The sequence below is a fragment of the Heteronotia binoei genome, chromosome 21 (genome assembly GCF_032191835.1).
Source record: "Heteronotia binoei isolate CCM8104 ecotype False Entrance Well chromosome 21, APGP_CSIRO_Hbin_v1, whole genome shotgun sequence".
NCBI classification, from domain to species: Eukaryota; Metazoa; Chordata; class Lepidosauria; order Squamata; family Gekkonidae; genus Heteronotia; species Heteronotia binoei.
In genome coordinates this window covers 5333490-5348456 of record NC_083243.1, presented here as the reverse complement: position 1 = coordinate 5348456, position 14967 = coordinate 5333490, and the positions used below count along the sequence as shown (strand labels likewise).

At 53.2% G+C, this 14967-nt stretch overlaps 1 protein-coding gene across 1 annotated transcript; it reads right to left on the bottom strand.

The window, feature by feature from the left end:
- Positions 1 to 631: 631 nt before the first annotated feature.
- Positions 632 to 2657, bottom strand: LOC132588723 (small ribosomal subunit protein uS14-like). The gene is given in 5 exon segments (XM_060261107.1): positions 632 to 796; positions 943 to 965; positions 968 to 994; positions 997 to 1040; positions 2557 to 2657. Coding segments are annotated over 5 exon segments (165 nt in total). The 5' UTR covers positions 2619 to 2657; the 3' UTR covers positions 632 to 787.
- Between the last annotated feature and the right edge of the window lie 12310 nt (positions 2658 to 14967).

The window sequence follows — 14967 nt, the reverse complement described above, 5'->3', positions numbered from 1 at the left end:
ATGCACGGGATAGAGAAGGTAGAGAAGGAAGTCCTTTTCTCCCTTGCTCACAATACAAGAATTTGTGGACAATCAATGAAATTGCTGAGCAGTCGGGTTAGAACGGATAAAAGGAAGTCCTTCTTCACCCAAAGGGCGATTAACATGTGGAATTCACTGCCGCAGGAGGTGGTGGCAGCTACAAGCATAGCCAGCTTCAAGAGGGGATTGGATCAACATCTGGAACAGAGGTCCATCAGTGGCTATTAGCCACAGCGTATTGTTGGAACTCTGTCTGGAGCAGTGAGGCTCTGTATGGCCACTGCAGGCAACAACACACCCTGCCTCTGGGTATTCTACATCTGCCAGGTTTTAACTGAGCCCACCAAGAGAAGGGAAAACCCCAAACCAGGCCAAAGCAGGAGTCATGCCTACCTTCTACCCTACCAGGTAGACTCAGACAGGGTCCCCAGGGAGAGATGGGGATGGACAAGCCCTCCTAGGCTCACAGGAACCACTGGGGGGGGCAAGAAAAGGGCAGGCAGAGATGCAGTTGAACTCTCGGCCAACCAAGGGTGAGGGACGTGAGATCCGGGGCAGAGTCCTCCTGGCCCCCTCCCCGCCCCCAAGAAGAAAGCAGAGTAGGACCTCCTAGCTCACAACAGCCTCTTTATTGTCTGCACCAGGGAGGGCGGGAAGTGTCAGGCCAAGCCAGGCCCCCATGTGGCTCCCCTCCTTTCTCCAGCCAGGGGCGGCCTCCTCCTGCGTCCTCCTCTCTCCCGGCTTGGGGGTGTTTTTCAGGCGCTGCTCAGTCCAGCTGTGGGGAGAGAAGGGCAAGGGGGGTGTCAGAGAGAGAGAGGGAGACCACCACAGCCCCCCCACATAGTCCACCCATCCACCCCCCACTGATCCCACAAGCCCCCTTCCTCCACTTCCCTAACCCTTCCCCCGCTTAGCAGGCACCTTGAGGAAGCCGATGTCCTTGCGTACTGGCGGAAGCACTGGCGACACATGTGAGGCCGTACTTGCGGATCAGGCCGTGGCGGTTGGAGCACACTCGGCTGCACGGAGGGGGGAGAGAGGAGGGAGAGAGAGGCTGCGCGTCAGTCAGGGGCGCCAAGGGGGGGGGGAGAGGCCTCAGGCGGCAGGGGTGTCCCTTTGTCAGGACACGACGCTTCTGTTGATACAGCCAAAATTGCATTTGCCTTTTTAGCCACCACATCACACTGTCGGCTCATGTTCAGCGTATGATCCACTAAGACCCTTAGCTCCTTTTCTCACATACTACTGCTAAGACAAGTCTTCCCCATCCTATAACCATGCATTGGATTTTTTGTACCTAAATGCAGAACTTTACATTTATCCCTGTTAAAATTCATTTTTATTGATTTTAGCCCAGTTTTCAGTCTGTCAAGGTCATCCTGGATCCTGTTTTGGTCTTCTAATGTATTTGCAACCCCTCCCAATTTAGTATCATCTGCAAATTTAATAAGCTTTCCCTCTATTCCTTCATCTGAATCGTTGATAAAGATGCTGAATACAGACCTCCCTCCTAGCACCCTGGGGAAGGAAGGAAAGAGCCAGAGCTTCCTTTGCCCAGCTCCCTGGATCCCATGGGAGAAATACAAAGAAAGCATCTTTAAGACCAATGAGCACTAACGTTTGAAGTATGTTTTAAGTTTTATTCTTTTAAAAAATATATATTTGTGTTCTTTATAAAGTTTTTGTCTCTGCTACCTAATCTTAAATACACACATGGCCCGGCCCAACAAGGTCTCATTTATGTCAGATCTGGCCCTCATAACAAATGAGTCTGACACCCCCGTGCTACATCATATGTATGACCTTCGGATCTGATGGTTTTCAGGGGTGTTGGACTCACTTGTTATGACATAACAAATGACCTAACATAAATGAGACCTTGTTGGGTCGGGCCATGTTGTGCACCTATTTAAGATTAGGTAGCAGAGATATAAACTTTATAAAAGACACAGACAAACACAATTAAATATATATATTTTAAAAAATCCTTAAAACATGCTTAAATCATCAGCACTCGTTGGTCTTAAAGGTACTTTCTTTGTGTCTCTCCCATGGGATCCAGGGAACTGGGCAAAGGAAGCTGTGGCTGTTTCCTTCCTTCCCCAGGGGATCAGGAGAGGGAGGAGCCTCAGCCAATAGAAGGAAGAGAGGCCTGGCTCAGTAGCCCTGCTGTGCGAGTGAGAGAGCCTGGCAAAGCAAGCTCTGCCTTCCCCCTCCCTCCCCAAGGGAGGAGCCTCAGCCAATGGAGAAAACAGAGGCTTTGCTCTGTAGCTCCTGTGCGATTGAGCAAGCCTTGCAAAGCAAGGAGTGATGCAGAAGGAAGCGAGCGAGAGGGAGAAGGAAGCAGACGGCAGCCAGCTGCTCCGGGCCCTGCATGTTTGACACCCCTGATTTAAATGCAATAAAATATATTTGCAAGAGAGAGAGAGAGGGGGGGGGGGGAGGCCGCGCGCCAGCCAGTCACGTGGGAGGGCCGAGGGGGGGGTCCCTTTCCCTCCCCGGCTGCCCTGCCCCGCCCCCCTTCCCCTCACCCACCAGGAGCGGGACCCCTGCCCGAACTTCCGCGGGTGGCTCCAGTAGAGCTGCTGGTGACCCATGGTGGCTCAGGCGGAGGCGGCGGCGGCGGCGGCGCGGTCTGAGGGGAAAGGAAGGAGGTGGAGCGCGCAGGCGCAGATGAAGGCCAGCCGGCTCCCGGCATGCCGCGCGGCACAGGGACTGGGCGGGGACGTCACCGTATTCCCTGGGTATGGCGTGCGCGTGCGCGGCGGCGCTCTCTCTCGGGCTGGGAGGGAGGGGAGGAGGGAGCCGGAGTGGGCGTGGCCGATCCGTGACGTCACCCGCTCTCTGGGCTCAAGCGACCGTGCGGCGGCGCTCTTTCTAGCAGGGCTGAACGCGAGGGAGCCGGGCTGGGGGCGTGGCCGGCTCGGTGACGTCACCTGTTGCTAGACTGAAGGCTGGTGGGGCTGCGCTGTGTGCTAGCCAGGCAGGGAGGGAGGGAAGGAGAGGGGCCGTGGCGGTGACGTCATCCTCCGCCCGGGCTAAGGGGCGTGCAGTTGCGGAGTGGAGGCAGCCGCGCGGTGGCGCTCTTTCTAGCAGGGCTGGGGGCGTGTCCGGGGCGGTGACGTCACCCTCTGCCTGTGTTAAGAGGGCCGCGCGGTGGCGCTCTTTCTAGCCGGGCTGGGGGCGTGTCCGGGCGGAGACGTCACCCTCTACCTGGGCTAAGGCGGCCGCGCAGTGGCGCTCTTTCTAGCATGGCTGTGGGCGGAGCTGTGGGCGTGTCCGGGCGGTGACGTCACCCTCTTGCCGGGCTAAGGGGCGTGCAGCGGCGGAGTGGAGGCAGCCGGGCGCGGTGGCGCGCGCCTGTAATCCCGGCTGCCGGGGAGGCTGAGGCCGGCGGATCGCGTGAGCTCAGGAGTTCTGGGCTGCAGCGGGCTATGCCGATCGGGTGTCCGCACTAAGTTCGGCATCAATATGGCGAGCCGCGGGGAGCCGCGGCCCACCAGGTTGCCCAAGGAGGGGTGAACCGGCCCAGGTCGGAGACGGAGCAGGTCAAAACTCCCGTGCCGATCAGTAGTGGGATCGCGCCTGTGAATAGCCCCTGCCGCGTAGCCTGGGCAAGACAGCGAGACACGGACTCTCCTTTTGCCGCTGGCGAGGCGAGGCAAGCCGGACTCAGCGCACCACCCCCAGCAAGCAAGCCCTCCCGCCCCCCGCCCCCGAATCTGATTGCTAATCTATTTTAATTAATTAAGTTTTAAATTATGCGCCCCCTTCCACTCTTTCAGCGGCGAGCCGCTATTCCGAACCTTCCAGCCCCCCAAAAAGAGGGCCTGTGCGTCGTTCTCTAATGCGCCCAAAGAACCCCCCCCCCACCCAGGAGAAAGCGAGAGGGGCGTCTGGTGCACCCCCAGGCCCAGGTTTCCTCTGCTCCAGATTGCCTGCTGCAAACGCCGCTCGCCCCCATAGCCGGGCTCGCCTCTCGGCCGCCTCCTCCTGGGGGAAGCGCGCAATTGCCGCCCGCGGCGCCTGCACTCCCGCCGGCCGCCAGCAGGGGCCAGGCGAGAGGCGGGAGAGGAGGGGCCGCCTGCAGCAGCGGCGCGTGTCCGAATCCAGCCTTCCTGGTCCTCTCGGTCCGCTTGTTCAAGAAGCGCGAGGGTTCTCCCGCCCTTTGGGGGAGACACACGCGCGTGGCGGCGGGAGGAGGGCGGATGTAGCAAAAGCGGGGACAAAGTCGGATTGCAAACCCCATCGCCTGCCAGCTCGGTGTAGCACGACTGCCGGCGTCTGTTGAAGTTAGGGTTGCCAATCTCCAGGTGGGGGCAGGGGACCCCCAGGTTTGGAGGCCCTCCCCCCGCTTCAGGGTCGTGAGAAAGCGGGGGGAGGGGAGGGAAATGTCTGCTAGGAACTCTATTATTCCCTATGGAGATTTATTCCCATTCAAAATCATGGAGAATTGATCCGCGGGTATCTGGGGCTCTGGGGGGGCTGTTTTTTGGGATAGATGCACCAAATTTTCAGTATAGGATCTAGTGCCTTTCCCCAAAATAACCCCGACGTTTCAAAAAGATTGGACCAGGGGGTCCAATTCTATGAGCCCCCCCAAAAGGTGTCCCTAGCCTTCATTATTTCCTATGGAAGGAAGGAATTGAAAAGTGTTCCTTCCCTTTAAATGTGATGGCCAGAACTCCTTTTGGAGTTCAATTATGCTTGTCACAGCCTTGATCTTGGCTCCACCCCTAATGTCTCCTGGCTGCACCCCCCAAAGTCCCCAGATATTTCTTGAATTGGACTTGGCAACCCTAGTTGAAGTGTGCGTCCACACGAAAGCTTAACACCCGCCCCCCCCCGCCCAAGAATAAAAAACTCTGCTCGAGATTTAAGAAGAAGATATTGGATTTATATCCCGCCCTCCACTCCGAAGAGTCTCAGAGCGGCTCACAATCTCCTTTACCTCCCTTCCCCACAACAGACACCCTATGAGGTGGGTGGGGCTGAGAGAGCTCTCCCAGCAGCTGCCCTTTCAAGGACAGAGTCTCAGAGCGGCCTACAATCTCCTTTCCCTTCCTCCCCCACAACGGACATCCTGTGAGGTGGGTGGGGCTGAAAGGGCTCTCACAGCAGCGGCCCTTTCAAGGACAACCTCTACCAGAGCTATGGCTGACCCAAGGCCATGCTAGCAGGTGCAAGCGGAGGAGTGGGGAATCAAACCCGGTTCTCCCAGATAAGAGAGCTCTGGCTGACCCAAGGCCATTCCAGCACCTGCAAGCGGAGGAGTGGGGAATCAAACCCGGTTCTCCCAGATAAGAGAGCTCTGGCTGACCCAAGGCCATTCCAGCAGCTGCAGGAGGAGGAGTGGGGAATCAAACCCGGTTCTCCCAGATAAGAGAGCTCTGGCTGACCCAAGGCCATTCCAGCAGCTGCAGGAGGAGGAGTGGGGAATCAAACCCGGTTCTCCCAGATAAGAGAGCTCTGGCTGACCCAAGGCCATTCCAGCAGCTGCAGGAGGAGGAGTGGGGAATCAAACCCGGTTCTCCCAGATAAAAGAGCTCTGGCTGACCCAAGGCCATTCCAGCAGCTGCAAGTGGAGGAGTGGGGAATCAAACCCGGTTCTCCCAGATAAGAGAGCTCTGGCTGACCCAAGGCCATTCCAGCAGCTGCAAGCGGAGGAGTGGGGAATCAAACCCGGTTCTCCCAGATAAGAGAGCTCTGGCTGACCCAAGGACATTCCAGCAGTTGCAAGTGGAGGAGGGGGGAATCAAACCTGGTTCTCTCAGATAAGAGAGCTCTGGCTAACCCAAGGCCATTCCAGCAGTTGCAAGTGGAGGAGGGGGGAATCAAACCCAGTTCTCTCAGATAAGAGAGCTCTGGCTAACCCAAGGCCATTCCAGCAGGTGCAAGTGGAGGAGGGGGGAATCAAACCCGGTTCTCTCAGATAAGAGAGCTCTGGCTAACCCAAAGCCATTCCAGCATGTGCAAGTGGAGGAGGGGGGAATCAAACCCGGTTCTCTCAGATAAGAGAGCTCTGGCTGACCCAAGGCCATTCCAGCATGTGCAAGTGGAGGAGGGGGGAATCAAACCCGGTTCTCCCAGATAAGAGTCCGCACACTTCCCCACTACACCAAACTGGCTCTCGATGGGGCAGTGAGGGCTTTGAAAGGCACACAAGATGTGTGAAAGAGCCACATGTGTCTCCCAAGCCCCAGTTTGGCCACCCCTGCTTCAGACCAACAATGTCGGTGACCCAGCTGAATCTATCCGTTTGAATTTGGCAAACGTTGCAGCTGCCTCCGGGCCACTAATGCAGGAGAAGGGAAGCGACGGCTTTAGGAGAGAGATCCATCACTTGCCCTGCAGAAAGTTCAAGAGACAACGTTCGAGAGATGAAGCGCCCAGGTTCATGGAAAGCGGGGCCATCAGTGGGCCAGAGAGCCTCCATAATCAGAGCCCGTCTAACCTCTGAACGCTGGTGCCAGGAGGCTACGTCAGAAGAAAGCATGCCTCTTTATGACCTAGTAGTTGGCCGCATTGTAAGAAGGACCTCTGCACTACTTGGACCACTCTGGAATATTCCAGCAGGGTGGCGTTGGGCTCCCTCCCCACCTTGTGTTCAGGAAACATTTGCTGCCCAGAGTTTTCAGTTTTGCATTTCTTTCTGTGAGTTCTGTCTCCTTTGCTGCCCTCTGCTGGCCAAAGCGGCAAATGCAACAGAGAGCTTGCGCTGTGCCCCTCAGTCGCCACCAGAGGCCAGTACAGAAGCGATAGAAGAGCCGCATAGAATAAGGAAAAAGGAAAGGAAAGGTCCCCTGTGCAAGCATCCGTCGTTTCCGACTCTGGGGTGACGTCGCTTTCACAACGTTTTCACGGCAGACTTTTGACGGGGTGCTTTGCCATTGCCTTCCCCAGTCATCTACGCTTCCCCCCCAGCAAGCTGGGGACTCCTTTGACCGACCTCAGAAGGATGGAAGGCTGAGTCAACCTGGAGCCAGCTACCTGAACCAGCTTCCGCTGGGATCGAACTCAGGTCGTGAGCAGAGAGCTCGGACCGCAGTACTGCTGCTTTACCGCTCTGTGCCACGGGGCCGCTCACATAGAATAAACATCAGATGTTTGAGAGCTACGAGGGAAGGGAGGGTGGGCAGGCAGGGAAATGCATGGGGGAGCGAAGGAGAGGTGGAAAGAAAGCAATTTTAAATGCATTCACCCCCCAAGCCACCGGCTGGCTTGGCTGGGAGAAGTGATTTCAAGAGAGAAGCGCCTTCTCCAAGCCAGCCCACGGGGCGACAGGGGCTTTGAGAGGCACACAATATGTGTGAAAGAGACACGTGTGGCTCCTGAGCCACAATTGGGCCACCCCTGTTCTGAAGCAACAGAATGAAGTTAGATGCCAGCCGGGCACCTTTAAGACCAATAGATCTTATTCAAGGTAAAAGCATTCGTGTGCGTGCACACTTTTCCCGATACAATGAAATGGAAATTACCAGTCCATCCACACATATAGGTAGAGCGCAATACTTTCTCTAAGGTGCGGAGTCTTTTGTGAGCTACTTTGTGAGCTCCCGGCATTCAAGTTGTGAGCTGCTGCTGAAATTCGTTTGCTCTGGGGCCAGCCTTCCTGAGCGAAGGCACAAATGAGGGAGCCGGCAGCTAGCTCACACTGACTCAGCTTAGAGGGTGGGCGGCCAGTTAGCTGGCAGCTTAATAAAGGTGTTTAACAGATGCAAGGGGGCTGGGCTTCTCAAGGATACACACCGGTCGGGGTCATTTTGTAGAAAAAGAGGTGCGGGAGCTCATTAGCACAACTCGTTTGCATAAGCCGCACTCCCCCTGACATCACCCGAAGGCGGACTGAATTTTATCTGTTCAGCATCTATTTCAAAATGCTCCTTGAATTATAACGGTCGCAATCAAACCATACTAGGGTTGCCAATCCCCAGGTGGGGGCAGGGGATCCCCCTTTTTGGAGGCCCTCCCCCCGCTTCAGGGTCGTCAGAAAGCGGGGGGAGGGGAGGGAAATGTCTGCTGGGAACTCTGTTATTCCCTTTGGAGATTTATTCCCATAGAAAATAATAGAGAATTGATCCGCGGGTATCTGGGGCTCTGGGGGGCTGTTTTTTGGGGTAGAGGCACCAAATTTTCAGTATAGCATCTAGTGCCTCTCCCCAAAATACCCCCCAAGTTTCAAAAAGATTGGATCAGGGGGTCCAATTCTATGAGCCCCAAAAGAAGGTACCCCTATCCTTCATTATTTCCTATGGAAGGAAGGAATTGAAAAGGTGTAGTGGTTAAGTGTGCGGACTCTTATCTGGGAGAACCAGGTTTGATCCCCCACTCCTCCACTTGCACCTGCTAGCATGGCCTTGGGTCAGCCATAGCCCTGGCAGAGGTTGTCCTTGAAAGGGCAGCTGCTGTGAGAGCCCTCTCAGCCCCACCCACCTCACAGGGTGTCTGTTGTGGGGGAGGAAGGGAAAGGAGATTGTGAGCCGTTCTGAGACTCTTCGGAGTGGAGGGCGGGATATAAATCCAATATCTTCATCTACCTCACAGGGGGTCTGTTGTGGGGGAGGAAGGGAAAGGAGATTGTGAGCCGCTCTGAGACTCTTCGGAGTGGAGGGCGGGATAGAAATCCAATATCTTCTTCTTCTTAAATGCGATGGCCCAAAGTCCCTTTGGAGTTCAATTATGCTTGACACAGCCTTGATCTTGGCTCCACCCCTAATGTCTCCTGGCTCCACCCCCAAAGTCTCCTGGCTCCACCCCCAAAGTCCCCAGATATTTCTTTAATTGGACTTGGCAACCCTAAACCATACTCCCGTCATACTTTTAAAACCACCCCGTAAAAAAGTCTGCCTTGAAAATGTCATGATGTGAAGTCACCCCAGAGTCGGAAACGACGGGTGCTTGCATTGGGGACTACCTTTTTTTTATGTGGCTACAGGGTCATGAGGAAGATTTTCATCTGCCTGCTTTATGTTTTGGTTATTTCCCCATTTTTGGGGGGTGTGTGGAAAAATATTAGAAAGTTTGTCAGATCTTAAAGAGTGCAGCCAAATTCTCACAGGGGGGTTGACCAATGGAGCTCAGAAGCAATTATTTTTTTGGGGGTGGGGGTGGGTTAAGAAAAAAAGAGCACAAGATCGGTGGTGTAGCCTCATTTGAAATACTGTGTATGGTGCTTGGGGGGCACAGTGGGAGGGCTTCTAGTGTCCTGGCCCCACTGATGGACCTCCTGATGGCGCCTGGGTTTTTTGGCCACTGTGTGACACAGAGTGTTGGACTGGAGGGGCCACTGGCCTAATCTAACATGGCTTCTCTTATGTTCTTGTGTCTGGGGCAGTGATGTTCTGTATTCTTGGTGCTTGGAGGGGGGGCAGCAGTGGGAGGGCTTCTAGTGTCCTGGCCCCGCTGATGGACCTCCTGATGGCACCTGGGTTTTTTGGCCACTGTGTGACACAGAGTGTTGGACAGGAGGGGCCATTGGCCTGATCCAACATGGCTTCTCTTATGTTCTTGTGTCTGGGGCAGTGATGCTCTGTATTCTTAGTGCTTGGAGGGGCAAAGTGGGAGGGCTTCTAGTGTCCTGGCCCCACTGATGGACCTTCTGATGGCACCTGGGGTTTTTGGCCACTGTGTGACACAGAGTGTTGGAGAGGAGGGGCCATGGGCCTGATCCAACAGGGCTTCTCTTATGTTCTTATGTGACACAGAGTGTTGGACTGGAGGGGCCATTGGCCTGATCCAACATGGCTTCTCTTATGTTCTTCTGTGACAAAGAGTGTTGGAGAGGAGGGGCCATGGGCCTGATCCAACAGGGCTTCTCTTATGTTCTTGTGTCTGGGGCAGTGATGCTCTGTATTCTTAGTGCTTGGAGGGGCAAAGTGGGAGGGCTTCTAGTGTCCTGGCCCCACTGATGGACCTTCTGATGGCACCTGGGGTTTTTGGCCACTGTGTGACACAGAGTGTTGGAGAGGAGGGGCCATGGGCCTGATCCAACAGGGCTTCTCTTATGTTCTTATGTGACACAGAGTGTTGGACTGGAGGGGCCATTGGCCTGATCCAACATGGCTTCTCTTATGTTCTTCTGTGACAAAGAGTGTTGGAGAGGACGGGCCATGGGCCTGATCCAAGATGTCTTCTCTTATGTTCTTGTGTCTGGGGCAGTGATGCTCTGTATTCTTGGTGCTTGGGGGGGGGGCACAGTGGGAGGGCTTCTAGTGTCCTGGCACCAGTGATGGACCTCCTGATGGCACCTGGTTTCTTTGGCCACTGTGCGACACAGAGTGTTGGACTGGAGGGGCCACAGGGCTTCTCTTTTGTTCTTAAGTTCTTATGTTCATGGGGGCTTTCTCATATCTACTCCTGGTGGGTGCCCTTAAGGGAAAGTGTCGTTTTGAACACCAGAGTGGGAGCCGTTGAGAAGCTAACCTTTGAACACTGCCAGCTCGGAATGGAGCTGGAAATCTTTGCCTCGGACCAGACTTTGATGGCACGTTTCATTCTTAGGCCTCCCTCGGTCTTTTGTTTCTTCTGCAGGTTCGGTTTGGGGGAAGAGTCACGCTCGACTCCGCAAATCGCATCCAGCGTATCAAACGTGGGCTCCTTCAATTATCTCGCCTGCTGTCTGCGCCTTTTTCAAAAAGCAGAATCAATATTCGGAGCGGGGTACTATAAACAGCAGGCTAATGGTCAAACAGCTATTTTAATTTAAAAACAGGGGGAAAAGGAGACATCTATTATCTGTGGCAATAAATATCCCACGTTTGAGGCATGCTGGGTTAATAATCCTGCAGATGTGCAACTGGCACTGAAATTAAATGAGATCGGCGGATGGCAAACGTCTCCCGGATTCCTGCGGAAGCTAGGGGGCAGCGGGGACCCATGGCTATGGCATGCGGGCGTTGCAGTTGCCATTTGGCGTGCTCTGTGCATTTCTATGCTGTCAGGTAATGCTCACGCCCTAAAAAGGAACAAGAAGGAACAAATAAATAGAGAGTTGCCCCAAAAGACCGCCGCAACCACGTTTAACTTTAAAAGGGGTAAATTCTCTGAGATGAGGAGGCATGTGAACAGGAAACTGAAAGGAAAGGTAAATACAGCCGAAACCCTTGGGGAAGCTTGGAGGCTATTTAAAACTACAATCCTAGAAACTCAGATAGAATATATACCACAAGTTAGGAAAGGTACAAACAGGTATAAGAAAAGGCCTGCATGGTTAACAAACAAAGTAATGGAAGCTGTAAAAGGAAAGAAGGACTCCTTTAAGCGGTGGAAAGCTAGTCCAAGTGAGATTAATAAAAGGGAACACAGGCTGTGGCAAATCAAATGCAAGACTGTGATCAGGCAGGCAAAAAGGGACGATGAGGAGCATATTGCAAAAAACATAACGACCAACAATAAAAATTTCTTCAAATATATTAGAAGCAGAAAACCACAGCGTATTGCTGGAACTCTCTGGGACAGTGATGCTCTGTATTCTTGGTGCTGGGGGGGCACACTGGGAGGGCTTCCAGTGTCCTGGCCCCACTGAAAGACCTCCTGATGGCACCTGGTTTATTTGGCCACTGTGTGACACAGAGTGTTGGACTGGATGGGCCATTGGCCTGATCCAACATGGCTTCTCTTATGTTCTTATGACCACAGCTGCCCCAGACATTTTGGCGCTGGGCTGATGCACTGCGTGACCTGTATGCAGGGGCTTTTTTTAGCAGGAACTCCTTTGCATATTAGGCCACACCCCCTGATGTAGCCAACTCTCTAAGAGCTTACAGGACTCTTCTTATTAAATTTGCAGCTGATACTAAATTGGGAGGGGTTGCAAATACAGTAGAAGACCAAAACAAGATTCAGAGTGACCTTGACAGGCTGGAAAACTGGGCTAAAATCAATAAAATGAATTTTAACAGGGATAAATGTAAAGTTCTGCATTTAGGTAGGAAAAATCCAATGCATGGTTATAGGATGGGGGAGACTTGTCTTAGCAGTAGTCTGTGCGAAAAGGATCTAGGGGTCTTAGTGGACCATATGCTGAACATGAGTCAACAGTGTGATGCGGTGGCTAAAAAGGCAAATGCAATTTTGGCCTGTATCAACAGAAGTATAGTGTCCAGATCACGCGAAGTGATGGTATCGCTTTACTCTGCTGTGGGAAGACCTCACCTGGAGGACTGTGTTCAGTTTTGGGCACCACATTTTAAGAAGGATATAGACAAGCTGGAACGGGTCCAGAGGAGGGCGACGAAGATGGTGAGGGGTCTGGAGACCGAGTCCTATGAGGAAAGGTTGAAGGAGCTGGGGATGTTTAGCCTGGAGAGGAGGCGGCTGAGAGGTGATAGGATCACCATCTTCAAGGACTTGAAGGGCAGTCCTATAGAGGATGGGGTGGAATTGTTTTCTGTGGCCCCAGAAGGTAGGACCAGAACTAATGGGTTGAAAGTAAATCAAAAGAGTTTCTGACTCAACAATAGGAAGAACCTCCTGACCGTTACAGCGATTCCTCAGTGGAACAGGCTTCCTCCTCGGGAAGTGGTGGGCTCTCCTTCCTTGGTGGTTTTTCAACAGAGGCTAGATGGCCCTCTGACAGCAATGCGGATCCTGTGAATTTAGGGGGAGGTGTTTGTGAGTTTCCTGCATTGTGCAGGGGGTTGGACTAGATGACCCTGGAGGTCCCTTCCAACTCTAGGATTCTAGGATTCTGTGATTCCTACAGAGCCTCCTGTAGCTCTTGGAGGATTGGCAACATCAGGGGCCGTGGCCTAATATGCAAAGGAGTTCCTGCTATAAAAAAGCCCTGCCTGTATGGTTGCCAGCTTTGTTGGGAATTTCCTGGAGATTTGCAGGGGGGGATTGGAGAGGGGATGGACCTCCGTGGGGCATAGTGCCAGGCAGTCTGCCCTCCAGAACAGGCATTTTCTCCAGGGGAACTGATCCCTGTCATCTGGAATTCAGCTGTAATTCCAGGAAATCCCCAGAAGCCTCTTGGAGGATGGATTTGAGTCCAGTAGCATGATAGAAGCCAATGAGATTTTTGGGTTAAAAGCTGGTGAGAGCCAGTTTGGTGTAGTGGTGAAGTGCGTGGACTCTTATCTGGAAGAACCGGGTTTGATTCCCCACTCCTCCCCCTGCACCTGCTGGAATGGCCTTGGGTCAGCCAGAGCTCTTGTAGGAGTTGTCATAAGAACAGAAGAGAAGCCATGTTGTATCAGACCAATGGCCCATGCAGTCCAACACTCTGTGTTACAGAAGAACAGAAGAGAAGCCATGTTGGATCAGGCCAACGACCCATCCAGTCCAACACTCTGTGTCACATAAGAGAAGCCATGTTGGATCAGGCCAATGGCCCCTCCAGTCCAACACTCTGTGTCACATAAGAGAAGCCATGTTGGATCAGGCCAATGGCCCCTCCAGTCCAACACTCTATGTCACATAAGAACATAAGAGAAGCCATGTTGGATCAGGCCAGTGGCCCATCCAGTCCAACACTCTGTGTCACATAAGAACATAAGAGAAGCCCTGTTGGATCAGGCCAGTGGCCCCTCCAGTCCAACACTCTGTGTCACATGAGAACATAAGAGAATCCATGTTGGATCAGGCCAGTGGCCCATCCAGTCCAACACTCTGTGTCACATAAGAACATAAGAGAAGCCATGTTGGGTCAGGCCAGTGGCCCATCCAGTCCAACACTCTGTGTCACATGAGAACATAAGAGAATCCATGTTGGATCAGGCCAGTGGCCCATCCAGTCCAACACTCTGTGTCACACAGTGGCCAAAGAAACCAGGTGCCATCAGGACGTCCTTCAGTGGGGCCAGGACAGTAGAAGCCCTCCTACTGTGCCCCCTTCAAGCACCCAGAATACAGAGCATCACTGCCCCAGACAGAGAGTTCCAACAATACGCTGTGGCTAATAGCCGCTGATGGACCTCTGCTCCACATTTTTATCAAATCTCCTTTTGAAGCTGGCTATGCTTTAGCCGCCACCACCTCCCGTGGCAGTGAATTCCACATGTTAATTGTCCTTGAAAGGACATCTGCTGTAAGAGCTCTCTCAGCCCCACCTACCTCACAGGTTGTCTGTTGTGCGTGTGGGGGAAAGGTAAAGGAGATTGTGACTGCTCTGAGACTCTATAGAGATTTATAGGGCGGGATAAATCATCATCAATCATCATCATCATCTTCTTAACTAAAGCTCCCTCTGGCAGATACTGGAAGAAAGTTTTGACTCTGGAAAGCTCCTACCCTTGTTGGTTTCTAAGCAGTTGGTGTGATCTGAGAGTGCATTCCACAGAGGAGGGGGCCACAACGGAGAAGGCCTTCCCCTGGGGCCAGCTAATGGAGGTATCCTGGGGCCAGGCACCTGCAAGAGGCCCCACTTTATTCTGCCGTTGAGTCTGGGGCTTGGCCTGGCTTGATCCAGAAATGCTGGCTTTTGTTTTTCCGAAGAGAATTGCCTTGTGGGAAAACAAACACACCTGGAGAAGAAGGCTGATAGAACGATTTGAAAATCCTTGCCCGGCTTCGACTCCACATGGGGTAACACAGCATTTGCCTCTCAATAAAGCACGTTTTGTTTTCCAATTGTCACCAGACATCATTGGCTCTTTACTTCTTGCTGGTGATTTGAAAGTACGCGTTCATCTCCGACAAATGTTTATTTATGGCTGGCATGAAAACCTTCTTAAAATCGCATCATTTCCATAACTGAATATTTATGGGGGGAAGCGCACGGATGGCGCTCCTTGATTAAACTGAAAACCCTTCACTCACTTGATATAAATGTTTACTCCTCTGGTACAAAACTTGTCTTTAAACAAACCTGGAACCAAATTGATGGGATAAATTTCGGGGCCAAAAGGAAGCGCTTCCAAAATGTGTCTGAGCTGACCCCCACCCCGCTTAGGGTTTAGGGGTCTCAACCAGCTCCAGGTTGGAGATTTTGGGGGTGGCGGTTGT